The sequence below is a fragment of the Chiloscyllium plagiosum genome, unplaced genomic scaffold (assembly GCF_037043375.1).
Source record: "Chiloscyllium plagiosum isolate Xiang-an unplaced genomic scaffold, Cpla_swu_hap1 HiC_scaffold_17, whole genome shotgun sequence".
In the NCBI taxonomy this organism is placed as follows: Eukaryota; Metazoa; Chordata; class Chondrichthyes; order Orectolobiformes; family Hemiscylliidae; genus Chiloscyllium; species Chiloscyllium plagiosum.
Window position 1 is genome coordinate 31,318,417 of NW_028270155.1, and position 15,220 is coordinate 31,333,636.

The 15,220-nt window shown below is 42.1% G+C and overlaps 1 protein-coding gene across 5 annotated transcripts in view; it reads left to right on the plus strand.

Annotated features, from left to right (window-relative positions):
• The first annotated feature begins 4,768 nt into the window (after window positions 1-4,768).
• Window positions 4,769-15,220, plus strand: part of piezo1 (piezo type mechanosensitive ion channel component 1 (Er blood group)) — a 355,592-nt gene continuing 345,140 nt past the window's right edge. For 2 of the 5 annotated variants that reach the window (XM_087995781.1, XM_087995783.1), the window contains exon 1: window positions 4,773-5,027. In XM_087995781.1, the coding sequence (XP_087851907.1) occupies window positions 4,964-5,027 (64 nt within the window). In that variant the 5' untranslated portion in view covers window positions 4,773-4,963. Of the gene's footprint in view, window positions 5,028-15,220 lie in introns of all 5 variants that reach the window. The other 3 variants (XM_087995784.1, XM_087995782.1, XM_087995785.1) reach the window with 2 other exon arrangements.

Here is a 15,220-nt window from a genome sequence, read left to right on the forward strand (position 1 = left end):
GATTAGATTAGATTAGATTACAGTGTGGAAACAGGCCCTTCGGCCCAACAAGTCCACACCGACCCGCCGAAGCGAAACCCACCCATACCCCTACATTTACCCCTTACCTAACACTACGGGCAATTTAGTATGGTCAATTCACCTGACCCTGCACATCTTTGGACTGTGGGAGGAAACCGGAGCACCCGGAGGAAACCCACGCAGACACGGGGAGAACGTGCAAACTCCACACAGTCAGTCGCCTGAGGTGGGAATTGAACCCGGGTTCTGGCGCTGTGAGGCAGCAGTGCTAACCACTGTGCCACCATGCCGCCCATATAGGGAATATAGGAATATAGGAATATAGGGAGAACTAGCCATTTGGATACAGAACTGGCTCAAAGGTAGAAGACAGAGGATGGTGGTGGAGGCCTGTGACCAGTGGAGTGCCACAAGAATCGGTGCTGGGTCCAATACTTTTTGTCATTTCCATAAATGATTTGGATGCGAGCATAAGAGGTACAGTTAGTAAGTTTGCAGATGACACCAAAATTGGAGGTGTAGTGGACAGCGAAGAGGGTTACCTCAGATTACAACAGGGTTTTGACCAGATGGGCCAATGGGCTGAGAAGTGGCAGATAGAGTTTAATTACGATAAATGCGGGGTGTTGCATTTTGGGAAAGCAAATCTTAGCAGGACTTATGCACTTAACAGTAAGGTCCTAGGGAGTGTTGCTGAACAAAGAGACCTTGGAGTGCAAGTTCATAGCTCCTTGAAAGTGGAGTCACGGGTAAATAGGATAGTGAAGAAGGCGTTTGGTATGCTTTCCTTTATTGGTCAGAGTATTGAGTACATGTATGGTACATGTATGGAATGAGCTGCCAGAAGAAGTGGTGGAGGCTGTTACAATTGCAACATTTGGATGGGTATATGAATGGGAAGGGTTTGTACGGATTTGGGCTGGGTGCTGGCAGGTGGGACTAGATTGGGTTGGAATATCTGGTTGGCATGGACGGGTTGGACCAAAGGGTCTGTTTCCATGCTGTACATCTCTATGACTCTGTGACTCCAAGTGAGTAGGAGGAGGTAGTCTATCAACTTTTAATGCAGAGACCAAGGCTAATGTTCTGCAGAAATGAATTCAAGTTCCACTATGACAGCTAATGGAATTTAAATCCAGATAATACATCTGAAATTACTAAAAACTACTAGTCTAGTTGTTATCATGACACCAGTGTCATAAAACCTATCTGGCTCATTAAGCCCAGCAGAAAGGTTTGTGAAATAGGACTTTGCAGCATCAACATATTTGGGATTGCCATTGTTGCTTCCAATGTCTAATGGTCAATTTTCGACTTTGTAGTGGTTTCATACAACTGAGTGACAGTTGTTTAATTTAATAGTCAACCGCATCACAGTGAATCTGGAGTCTCATATGGCCCATACCAGCCAAAGATGACAGTGCAGAGCTTAGATCTGATCCATTAGTTATGGGATTGCTTAACCCCATCAGTCATACAGTACTTCTGTTATTTGGCATGTAAATATTACTGTGTTTTAGACTCACCAAATTGATATCCCATTATTAGCTATGTCTCTTATGTTTCTGCTCCAGATGGTCCACATTGCCTCATGGATATCCAATCTTAAGTTGCTAGATCTTGAACAAAATTTATCACATTTAATACGCAATGTGAAGACGGGTCTCTTGGTCTCTTGATGATTCACAGATGCATCTGCAACAGGGAAATTGGTGAGGCTGAGGTCAAGTAGGTATTTCCTCCAGTTGGTTTCCTCACTGCCTGCTGCACCCCTACTCACATCTAGTCATGAATGGTGGTGGACAATTAAACAACTAACAGGACTTGAAGGCTTCAAAAATATATATATTCTTATTGCTGGGGGAGCCCAGCACATCAGTGCAAAAGATTAGGAGGAGTGACTATTAGCTTTGGCAAAGATGTTCATTTTTAAATGTTTGATTTTATTTTAATGATCACAAGAAAGGAGACAGAGACAGAGAAGTTTAAGATGGGATTTCCAGAGGTTAGGGCCAACATAGTTGAAGACACAATCACCAATGATGGTGTAAAGGGAATGGGGAGGAACAGAAGATGCCAACATAGAAAGAACAAACAGTTATTATAGGTTTCCATACTTGCTGAATACAGCTCAAGCTCCTTTGGTTACATTTTGACTTTGAAAATCTATTACCATTATTGATCAAATACTGGAAAGGATGAAGTTAATCATATTATTTCATTACAAAAGTTGAGCTTTTCTATTTTTAATTTTTAAAAAGCTTTTCTAAATTAATATTCTGTGAAATTAGTAAGAATCTGGAATCCAGGTGTGTCATATACTGTAACCATCAAACCCAAATTTCACACAAATCTCATTCAGAAACAAGATTTGGTTATTTTTACTGAGGTAAGTGACAACACCAACAAAAGTATGCTAGTTTGCCTGAATCAAAAGATCTGTAAATTAATTTGAAGTTACTTGTAATTCATAATCCCATTACTTGCCTGCTTGGATTGTTATTCTGGATCAAAGTAGCTTACCTCCCAGTATGGTTTCTTTCCTCTTTTGGTTCCTATCCCATCATATATCAACCTGCTTATCCCCAGTCTCATCCATTCATATTTCCTGATATCCCTCCCAGATTCACTGACCCATGTCTCTGTCTCTTCCAATGCTAATCCTTTACTGAAATTCTCATCACTTCCTATCACAGACTTCTTTTAGATGTGTCCAAGACCTTGCTATGTTCCAGTTTATGTCTTTTTAAGCAACCAACCAAGTTGTTCATCAATTTCTCCTTTGACTGAGCTCATGCTTCATTTATTTGGTAGTAAATTTCTATAACCATATCTGTGTGGAGTTTGCACGTTCTCCCCGTGTCTGCGTGGGTTTCCTCCGGGTGCTCCGGTTTCCTCCCACAGTCCAAAGATGTGCAGGGCCAGGTGAATTGGCCATGCGAAATTGCCCGTAGTGTTAGGTAAGGGGTAAATGTAGGGGTAGGGGTAGGGGTATGGGTGGGTTCGCTTCGGCGGGTCGGCGTGGACTTGTTGGGCCGAAGGGCCTGTTTCCACACTGTAATGTAATCTAATCTAATCTAATCTAATATCTGAATCATACAGCTGCACATTTCCCTCAGCAAGTATCCATTTACCATATATCAGATTTCCTGCAAAAATATCTACTTTTTCCTTCAATGTATGATTTTAACCTGGATGATCACATTTACATCTGTTTGATGAACAGCAACCTTTTCCATATTTTTATGGCTACGTTCTTAGCAATGTATATCTAGGTCTAATTGCCATGGAGCAGGTGTGTCACTTATCTCCATCACAAACAGCCTCTCCCATCAGGCATAAGATATAGAAGCTTGAACACCTGTACCCACAGGTTCAAGATCTTTGCTGACTAGATTGGATTGGGATGTCTGGTGGGCATGAACAGGCTGGACCGGAGGGTCTGTTTCCATGCTGTACATCTCTTTGATTCTATGTTACTGGACTTGCTGAATGGACGTCTCTAATTTCAAATGTAATGTAATCCTGTGCAGCCTAACCTTGTACCCTTGTCTAAGCACCCGATTAATCTGTATGTCCTTGTTTGCTATGATCTGCCTGTACTGCTCAAAACACTGTGCTTGGGTACATGTGACAACAATATATCAGACTGTCTTCCTACATCACTGACCTTCTCCATGAGCTCCAACTATGTTTACTGCCCCTTCCACTGTCACCCAAGCCCTTTTCCTTGATAACATTTCTTTTCCCTCCTTTTGAATTAGCATGTACGACAAGTGACTGAAATATATTTTCTCTGCTCTCCTTTTCTAGTTAATTCTGCTTTCTTACTTGTTGAGAATATCCAGCATTTTTTTAAATTTTCATTTCAGAGCATTGAAGGAACTGAGTCTTAGAGGTAAAACAACTCTAAGGTCTCTGAACTCTGAAACACTCACTTTACAAACTTTAGAAGATTTGCTGTCTGGGTGAGGTTGGAGGTCTGTGGCTGAGTTTCGGCAAGCGGGAAGTTAGAACGGGAAATGTTGTCATTGCTTTCATTTAGGATAGCCTTTTCTGATCTGCAGTTTAAGAAATCACGTAATTCTCTCGGTAGATGGCGATATCATTTCAAAGTGGGAGCCTATTTTAACATCTGTCAGGTTTCTCTGGCAAGGGAGTAATTCACGAGGCAGCAGCCAAATCCAAAATTGACGTAAAACCCGTTACCCACATTGACAGGCAGTAGTCAGTGTCTTGAAGAGAGAAACTTGCAAATTCCGGAAACATATCGAACCGCGAATGCTGACTGAATTCACCGGGTAACAAAAAGCAGATTGCATGTTCAACTTGAGTTGGTTGTTGGGTCTTGGAGTATTTTGGAATTTGGGCCGGTTCGGGAAAACTAAGCCAGAGAGTTGGAAGCAGCGCGCTTGGTCTGGTTATTTTCCTGTACTTCTGTGTATGACCCAGCCCAGTGAGGGCTGGTACCGTCAGACCCAACTCAGCACCTTCGCTGGAGGGAAGGTCCCTTGTGTGTGTCTCTGAGGCTGATGCCGGGAGAGGAAACCCAATTCAAACAAAAAAAAGTTGTTGTGAATTCCACCCCACCTCCCCAATCATGGAAGGAGAAATGAGCAAAGTGGGAGTGTCTACCTAAGTGTTCCGAATGAGAGACTTGAGTGGTGGAATTTGAGCAGTTGTCAGAAGTCAGTGTGAGGAACCGGCTCGCTGGGTTCCTCTCTCTCTCTCTCTCTCTTCGCGTGTAGCCGCGGGCAGATAGACATGTGTTTGCGCTGCTGAAGAGGAACCATCCCGGCTAGGAAGTTGCTGTATGCTAGTATGGGCTCTGTGTGCGATTCTCTGCCTTCACTGTAGAACTGTGTGACTTTGATTGCGGAAGGTCGGCGCCTGGAGACTGACGACTGACCTGTCGCCTGTTGAGTTGAGTTCACCCCGTGAGATGGAAGTGCAGGTGTTGTGCAGCTTCTTCTACTGGCTTCTGTTACCCCTCTCTCTCCTGGCGGGTGAGTGCCCAGGCTCCTTTGGGGGGAATGTTATGGCTATTTATTTTTACAGGACATGATATGTGTGGAGATCTTCTTCCAGTGCTATCACCAAGTGGCCTCTCTCAGGAATGCAAATAGTTTGTAAAATGAACGATTATTTGGGGTTTTTCTTGCTGTCTTATCACCGCGCAGGCACCACAACAACTCATCAACGATGTCCTCATTATCTTTTAAAATGAATCTAGAAACTCATATGAAATGAAACCTTTGCGAGTTGTTTTAGTGCCTGGAAGTATAGAATTCGTTTAAAGTGTGTGTTTCTAGGTTAAACACCTTGGCCTCAGATAATGGTTCAACTTCTCTAACTGCCAGAGCAAAAACTCACTTTTTTCAGATACATGTCATTAAAGTGACTAGACTTCAACTTTAGAAATTAGGTTTACATCTAACTGATCAGGCAAGTTCAGTTATTTCAGTTGCCATTTGTGATTTTATTTTCTACTGATGACATCCAGATCTGCTGGTTCACTATATCAGATACCACACCAATGTCTCTGGTAACCTCTGGAACTTAAAAATGTGTTGCTGGGAAAGCGCAGCAGGTCAGGCAGCATCAAAGGAACAGGAGAAGCGACGTTTCAGGCATAAGCCCTTCTTCAAATATGAGGAGGGTGTGCCAAGCAGGCTAAGATAAACGTAGGGAGGAGGGACTTGAGGGAGGGGCGTTGGGAATGTGATAGGTGGAAGGAGGTTAAGGTGAGGGTGATAGGCCAGAGAGGGGGTGGGGGCGGAGAGGTCGGGAAGAAGATTGCAGGTCAAGAAGGGGGTGCTGAGTCCGAGGGTTGGGACTGAGAAAAGGGGGGATGAGGAAGCTGGAGAAATCTGCATTTATCCCTTGTGGTTGGAGGGTTCCTAGGCGGAAGGGATGAATGCAGATTTCTCCAGCTTTCTCCGGCCTATGACCCTCACCTTAACCTCCTTCCACCTATCACATTCCCAACGCCCCTCCCCCAAGTCCCTCCTCCCTACCTTTTATCTTAGCCTGCTTGGCACACCCTCCTCATTCCTGAAGAAGGGCTTATGCCCGAAACTTCGATTCTCCTGTTCCTTTGATGCTGCCTGACCTGCTGCGCTTTTCCATCAACACATTTTTAAGCTCTGATCTCCAGCATCTGCAGTCCTCACTTTCTCCTTGTTGATTTTAACCTCTGGAACTGTCTCGCCCGAAGCTCTGGAATTTCCCGTCTGTTTACCTTGCTTTTCTTCTCTTAAGACATGACTTAAAAACTTACCTCTTTGATCAAGATTTTGATTATTCATCTAGGTGTCTCAAAATTGTATTTTCTTTATAACGTTCCTGTAAAGGATCTTTGCGAGGTTTATCACATTAAGGATACTGTCTAAATATATGTTGTTGAAGTAAAGTAGGAGGAAGGCCCGTATACAGTACAAACAGGAGCAGGGACGTTCAATATTGAGCTATTTCTAAAATGCAAAAGTGTGTATAAATCTGTTCGAAATTGTTGATGTGAAACAATATTATGCAAAAATAATTGTTGGACAGGCATTGTTAATATGCACGTATCATTGACGTGTATCTCAGTTCCACTGTTTGTAAACTTTACAAACCTGAAATTAATGACCAAGCAGCCTGCTTGATCAGCACTGCATTGTCCACTACCTGAAATCTCGCCCCCTATGACCGCACAGTAACTACTATGAAATGCACTACATTAATCTGTCAAGGCTACTTCAACACTGCCATCTACTTCAATGTGTCTACTCACTAAGAAAGCAAAGGTGGAAGACCAAGGTCCTTCTCCAACTCACATACAATCCTGAGTTGAGACTATATTGCCGTTCTTTCATATATGTCGAGTCAAATACCCTGGAACTCCTGAACAGCAGTGTAGATATCCCTACATTACGTGGACTGCAGTAATCAAAGAGGCAGCTCACCACCACTACCTTTAAAGATGTTTAGATTTAAAGTCAAATGCTGGCCTTTCCAGCAATGCTCACTTTTCATGAATGATTGATTGCTTTCTGAAAAATAACTATATATTGTACATAATAATAGCAATTTATTTGCTGTTGCTTGATAATCCTTCATTTTCTGGCTAGCTTTATTATTGACAGGGTTTGGCAATTATAATTGAATTGGAAAATATCCCAAATGCTCTTCCACTGACTATTACAGACCCACTGTTGTCTCTCTTTGGACTTTCTAGGCCAAAGGCACTTACTGGCTCTATAGTTGTTGCAGCTGGAATTGTGTGTTGGGACTCTGCAGAAAACCTGATGCAGCAGATACTGAGAGAATTGCCCAGGACGTTGAAAATTCTGATTGATAATTAGCCTGCATCTGAAACCCTCCAAAAAAGACACTTCAAATTGGAGATTTCACAGATTACAACTCACTTAAGAATTGAAAATTGGTTGACAGACTAGATACAGAGGGGCAGAATAAATTAGTCACTTTCAGGGTGGCAGGCTATGACTTGTACTGTAGTATAGGCATCAGTGCTTGGCCATTAGCTGTTTATGATACGTATAATGACTTAGACGAGGAATCTAAAACGTAATTGAGATTAAATTAGATTCCCTACAGTGTGGAAACAGGCCCTTCGGCCCAACCAGTCCACACCGACCCTCCGAAGAGTAACCCACCCAGATCCATTCCCCTCTAACTAACACTATGGGCAATTTAGCATGGCCAATTCACCTGGCCTGCACATCTTTGGACTGTGGGAGGAAACAGAGCACCCAGAGGAAACCCATGCAGACATGGGGAGAATGTGCAAACTTCATACAGACAGTCGTCCGAGGCTGAAGTCGAACCTGGGACCCTGGTGCTGTGAGGCAGCAGTGCTAACCACTGAGCCACCGCTAATATTTTCAAGTTTGCAGACATAACAAAACTGGATGGGATTGTGAGTTATGAGGAGAATGCATGGGGTTTTCAGAGTAATCTCAATAAGTTGTGTGTGTCAGTATGGCAAACATATGGCACGTGCAGTATAATATGGACAAATGTGAAGTTACACATTTTGGTGGGAAAAGCAGAAAGGCAGAGTATTAAATAAGACATATTGGGAAATGCAGATTTACAAAGAGATATGGGGGGAGGAGTCCTTGTAAACCAATCGATGCAAGTAAACAGGCAGATGCAGCACTTCGAAAGGGAAATGCTATACTCGCCTTCATAGCAAAAGGATAGAGTTCAGAAGTAGGAATGCCTCACTGCAGTTATACAGGGCCTTGGTGAGGCTGCATCTGAAGTATCGTGTGCAATTTTAGTCTGCCGACTTAAGATAGACATGCAGTGAAGTTTCGCGAGACTGACACTGGGCCTGGCAGGACTGTCATATGAGAAGAGATTGGTTCAATGGGGCCTGTATTAACTAGGCTTTAGAAGAATGAGAGAAGCTCTGATTGTAACGTTTGAACAGGTTTGGACTGATAAGATGCAGGAAGGATGTTTCCCCTGGTTGGGAAGTCTGGAACCGGGGTCACAGTCTCAGTATATAACGTATAGACCATTTAGAACTGAGGTGAGGAAATATTTCATCACTGAGAGTGGTCAACCTGTGAAACTCACTATCACAGAAGGCTGTGGGGGCCAGATCACTGTGTGTATTTAGGAAAGTAATTGATTTTTTTTTTAGATATTAAAGGTATACAGGGGTGCCTTGAGAGTGTGGATATTTGACACTGAGATAGAGGATCAGCTATGATCTTACTGAATGGCAGAGTGGGTTTGAAGGGCTGAATAGCCCACTTCTGATCATAGCTACTTTGTTTAAATTTAATAGTTACCCAGGAAAAGTGAGGTGTTTTAAAAACTTGCTCGACCTTCTGGGTAATCTTTAAACTAACCTCCTGACTGATCACTGACCTGAACCTCCCCCACCCTAAACACTCATCCTGCTACCAAACTCCTTCACATACATACCACCCTATCTCACCACCCTATGCTCACACTTCCTTCCATACTTAGCCTTTTCCTGTAGCTGTCCATGTGGCAGGCTGTGAAACTGAACATTTATACATAGAATACAGCACGCTTACTACTGTGAAAGGGGATGTGATTTTGAAAATGTTTCTCTCTTTTGCTGGTTATAATGTGTCCTGGACAGCACTCTGATATTTTGTAACAAGATTTCTGTCCAATAATTTCCAGCGTAAAGATATCTAAACATAAGTATGTATTTTGTTTTTGATCAGGATCAGAAATAGGTTTCCAAACATGACCGTAATCTCTAACTTATAGTCTCACATAGTAATAGCATACATAATCAGAGCATGAAACCTTGTTGAGCAGGTAATGTAGACAGATGAACATGCACATTGATACCAAGGGACCCTGAGCTTCTCCATCAAGGAGACAATATATCATTGCATTTTATCCTGTAATAATAGATCTACAGGCTTGAGTGAACAACAAAAGGCTTTGTTGGGACTGACTATTAGCAGAGGATGGTAACAAATGATTGGAACTCTGTAGACTCAGGCTTCCATGCCCCTGTGATCTGACATATCTGTGACATAGCTCCCTTTGCATGTACACATTGCTGTACATAGAGTAAAGACACAATTCCCTCTAGAGTTCCCCAAATCCCCCTCCCTGCCCCCAGATTATTTTACAATATTTCTTTATAATATTAACATTTAAATCTTTCCTCCCACTACACCACCTGTTTAAAGTCTCATCTGGCCAAAGTTTCAATCTCCAAAAGTATTCTCAGTCCCTTTTGGGAAGGGCGGGTTGGACATACTTCACATGGTGCTCCTTGAAAGGGAAACACATTTTTGCAGATTGGAGTTTAAGCTTCTGATAAGTGAAAGGTGAAGGCCCTGGCACTTCTCTTCCAATCTCACAAGCTTGAGGCTGAGCTGGAGTGGATAACAGCATCTCTGGATCCAAAGTAGCAATTATGTAGTGGGAGAACTGCCACGCATAAACTTCAGATGGAGGCAGCTTCTCTATGTTGGTCAAATTTCCAGGGACACCAAAAATAAAGTTTCACTATCTTGATCAAGAGAAGACTTAGAAAACGTGCTTTTAGGGATTCCATTATCAGCAATAGGATTTCTAGCAAGTTTTTCAGTTAAATTTGAACTTTAGCTTGTGCAGAGTATGTCACCTCTCTGTTAGTCTTAATCTCATCTGAGAATTTGGCCTCGTGAATTGTTGAGGATTAATCATTCTGTGATCGATCTATTTTATTAATGATGATTTGGAGATGCCGGTGTTGAACTGGGGTGGACAAATTTAAAAATCACACAACACCAGGTTATAGTCCAACAGGTTTAATTGGAAGCACTAGCTTTTGGAGCGCCGCTCCTTCATCAGGTGGTTGAACCACCTGATGAAGGAGCAGTGCTCCGAAAGCAAGTGCTTCCAATTAAACCTGTTGGATTATAACCTGAGGTGGTGTGATTTTTAACTTTTATTAATGATGAATTGTGTCAGAACTCTGGCTGTTTTTGTAAGCTTTTGTAAGCTTTCCTTTTCCAGTTATGATTTCCTGATTGTTTTTCTCTAAGGGCTTTTTAGTGTTTGTATTCTGTAACTTTAATGTCCCTTGGAACTTTTACAAGCTGATATTAGCCTGCCATTTCAACCTTGCCTTGCCCTAGTCTTGGTGACACACACTCTCTCTCTCTCTCTCTCTCTCTCTCTCTCTCTCTTTCTCTCTTTCTCCCTCTATCCCCACTATGGCAACTTTACTTCAAATTTGATTTACTGCTAATACCTGGGCATGCTGTTCTCCAGCTCTTACTTACATTTAACAGCTGCCTTTTCGATTTGATAATTGACTTTAAGCTTTTCTAAGGTAGCACTCAGTTGTAGGCCTTCAGGAGTTTGGTCTTCTGCTTCTGTACTGACAGACCCCTGACCTTCATAGCTTGCTGATGAGACTTGTAGTCTTCAGTTGACTTTAATACAAATTTATGGTCTCTGAATGAACAATTAAGGCTTAAAGCATATTGGATTTGAGTCTCCCTTTTCATAGACAAATTTTAACAACTGTTTGCAATTTTTGAACTGCCTCTTGGTGGGCTTTCTCCAATGTTTGTTTAAAGTTTCTTTTGAACTGTACCAAGTTCACCTTGCTGTTTTTTTTTGTTCATTGTTTTAAATCTGTTGAAGTTCTGAGACCTTACATGATTTGAAGATCTCTTTCTAATTCTGTATTTCTGGATATCACACATTCTGTGGTCACTAACATTTTGAAGTTTTATTTGAATTTGTACAAAGGCATTTTCTTGCTTTCCTGCAGTAATTTGACTAGATAGTCTGGGATGAAATTATTCACTTAAATGTGACTGCAGTTGTTAGTACATCTTTTTGGCATGCTTTATGCAATAAGTAGATCCCTTTAATCCTTCTGTATTTTGTTCAAGGAAGGAGTGATTCTCCCCAATAAGAGACCACTGGGATTTCAGGGAAGTACAAGAAGATATGAAGTTTCAGAAATAAATAAATGAATGATTGTGAGTTTGTTATCTTCTCAGTAACAATATATTCTGAAAGAGCAAACCATTGCCTGGAAAGCACTTTGGTGGCTTTCTGCTGCTTTCCTTTATGATACTTTTTCTTGCCATTTCCACTTGCTATTTTAACAGAATTAAGGAATCTGGCACACTGTCTCATGATGCCAGGACTGAAGGTCTTACGATAGCAGCTAACCAAAGGATGTTTAACACAATTTAAACTAGTAAGGAGCTGGGAGTTGGACCCAGGGAGATAGTGAGGAAAGAGATCAATATGAGACGGGTACAGCTGAGAAAAGAAGCAAGTCAAGAAGTCAGAGCAGGCAGGGACAAAGTAGAGAACAAGGTAGGACTGATAAATTAAACTGCATTTATTTCAATGCAAGAAGCCTAACAGGGAAGGCAGATGAGCTCAGGGCATGGTTAGGAGCATGGGACTGCGATATCATAGTAATTACAGAAACGTGGCTCAGGGATGGGCAGGACTGGCAGCTTAATGTTCCAGGATACAAATGATGCAGGAAGGATAGAAAGTGGGGGCAAGAGAGGAGGGGGATGGGTGTATTTGATAAGGGATAGCATTACAGCTGTACTGAGGGAGGATATTCCTGGAAATACATCCAGAGAAGTTATTTGGGTGGAATTAACAAATAAGAAAGAGATAATCACCTTATTGGAATTATATTATAGACCCCCTAATAGTCAGAGGGAAATTGAGAAACAAATCTGTAAGGAGATTTCCGTTATTTCTAAGAATAATAGGGTAGTTATGGTAGGGGGTTTTAACTTTCCAAATATAGACTGGGACTGCCGTAGTGTTAAAGGTTTAGATGGAGAGGAATTTAAGTGTGTACAAGAAAATTTTCTGATTCAATATGTGGATGTACCTAGTAGAGAAGGTGCAAAATTTGACCTACTCTTGGGAAATAAGGCAGGGCAGGTGACTGAGGTGTCAGTGGGGGAGCACCTTGGGGCTAGCGACCATAATTCTATTAGTTTTAAAATAGTGACGGGAAGGAGTAGACCAGATCTAAAAGTTGAAATTTTAAATTGGAGGAAGGCTGATTTTGATGGTATTAGGCAAGAACTTTCAAAAGCTGATTGGGGACAGATGTTCCCAGGTAAAGGGATGGCTGAAAATGGGCTTCAGAAATGAGATAATGAGAGTCTAGAGGACAGTATATTCCTGTTAGGGAGAAAGGAAAGTCTGGTAGGTATAGGGAATGCTGGATGACTAATGGAACAGAGGGTTTGGTTAAGAAAAAGAAGGAAGTATATGTCAGGTATAGACCAGATAGATTGAGTGAATCCTTAGAAGAATATAAAGGCAGTAGGAGTATACTTAAGAGAGAAATCAGGAGGGCAGAAAGGGAACAGAAGATAGCTTTGGCAAATAGGGTTAAGGAGAATCCAATAGGATTTCATAAATACATTAAGGACAAAAGGGTAACTGTGAGAGAATAGGGCCCCTCAAAGATCAGCAAGGCGGCCTTTGTGTGGAGCCCAGGAGATGGGAGGAGATACGCAATGAGTATTTTGCATCAGTATTTACTGTGGAAATGGACATGGAAGATATCGAATGTGGGAAAATAGATATTGACATTTTGAAAAATGTTCATATTACAGAGGAGGAGGTGCTGGATGTCTTGAAACTCATAAAACTGGATAAATCCCCAGAACCTGATCAGTTGTACCCTAGAACTCTGTGGGAAGCTAGAGAAGTGATTGCTGGGCCCCTTGCTGAGATAATTGTATCATCGATAGTCATAGGTGAGTGCTGGAAGACTGGAGGTTGGCTAATGTGCTACCACTGTTTAAGAAAGGTAGTAAGGACAAGCCAGGGAACTATAGACCAGTGAGCCTGACCTCAGTGGTGGGCAAGTTGTTGGAGGGAATCCTGAGGGATAGGATATACATGCATTTGGAAAGGCAAGAACTCATTAGGGATAGTCAACATGGCTTTGTGTGTGGGAAATCATGTCTCACAAACTTGATTGAGTTTTTTGAAGAAGTAACAAAGAGGATTGATGGTGGAGTGGTGGGCATGACCTATATGGACTTCAGTATGGTGTTTGACAAGATTGCTCAAGGGAGACTGGTTATCAAGGTTAGAGCTCATGGAATACAGGGAGAACTAGCAATTTGGATACAGAATTGGCTTGAAGGTAGAAGACAGAGGGTGGTGGTTGAGGGTTGCTTTTCAGACTGGAGGCCTATGACCAGTGGAGTGCCACAGAAATTGGTGCTGGGGCCACTACTTTTTGTTATTTTACACAAATAACTTGAATGTGAACATAGGAGGTATAATTAGTAAGTTTGCAGATGACACCAAAATTGGAGATGTGATGGACAACGAAGAAGGTTACCTCAGATTACAACAGGATCTTGATCAGATGAGTCAATGGGCTGAAAAGTGGCAGCTGGAGTTTAATTTAGGTAAACGTGAGGTGCTGCATTTTGGGAAAGAAAATCTAAGCAGAACTTATACACTTAATGGTAAGTCCTCGGGAGTGTTGCTGAACAAAGAGACCTTGGAATGCAGGTTCCTCGTTCCTTGAAAGTGGAGTCGCAGATAGATAGAATAGTGAAGAAGGCGTTTGATATGCTTTCCTTTATTAGTCGAGAGTATTGCGTATAGGAGTTGGGGGGTCGCGTTGCAGCTATACAGGATGTTGCTTAGGCCACTGTTGGAATATTGTGTGCAATTCTGATCTCCTTCCTATCGGAAGGATGTTGTGAAACTTGTTGAAATGTTGTTCAGAAAAGATTTACAAGGATGTTGCCAGGGTTGGAGGATTTGAGCAATAGGGAGAGGTTGAATAGGCTGGGGCTGTTTTCTCTGGAGCAATGGAGGCTGAGAGGTGAGCTTATAGAGGTTTATAAAATCATGAAGGGCATGGATAGGATAAACAGACAAGGTCTTTTCCCTGGTGTGAGGGAGTCCAGAACTAGAGGGCATAGGTTTAGGGTGAGAGGGGAAAGATATAAAAGAGACCTAAGGGGCAACTTTTTCATGCAGAGGGTGGTACATGTATGGAATGAGCTGCCAGAGGAAGTGGCGGAGGCTGGTACTATTGCAATATTTAAAATGCATCTGGATGGGTATATGAATAGGAAGGGTTTGGAGGATATGGGCCGGGTGCTGGCAAGTGGGATTAGATTAGGTTGGGATATCTGGTTGGCATGGACGAGTTGGACTGAAGGGTCTGTTTCTGTGCTGTACATCTCTGTGACTGTATGACTCTATACAGCAGCTCTACTTAATAAAGAATCATAATGGGTAGGAATTATGTACAAGGCCTCTATAATTTCTTTTTCTATTTAATAAAGCATAGAACATATCTGGTCCCTTAGTCTAACTCTTGTACTTGCACTGCAAAGATTGTCTGAGAATCTCTGGCCTCAATCATAGTATCGCATTAGAAAGGATTGATGCATTTTCTATGGCTTCCAATTTAAAACTGCTCTTCTGTCATTTACTTTAAGTTTTACATGCCAAAATATATTCTGTAGATCTGTACTGTCAAGGAAGTTGAGTTGTTGCTGTGCACCTGTCACATCCCTCGAGAAGAATTCATGTTGCCCTTCTGCACTCCCTGCTGCTTGCTCTCTGGCAAATCATGGTGGTCTATGTGTAATTTTCTGTCCTTCTGCTGTAGTCTTTCCTAGTCTTTCTCTTTTCACAACGCTGTCTGTAAAACTGGACTGGG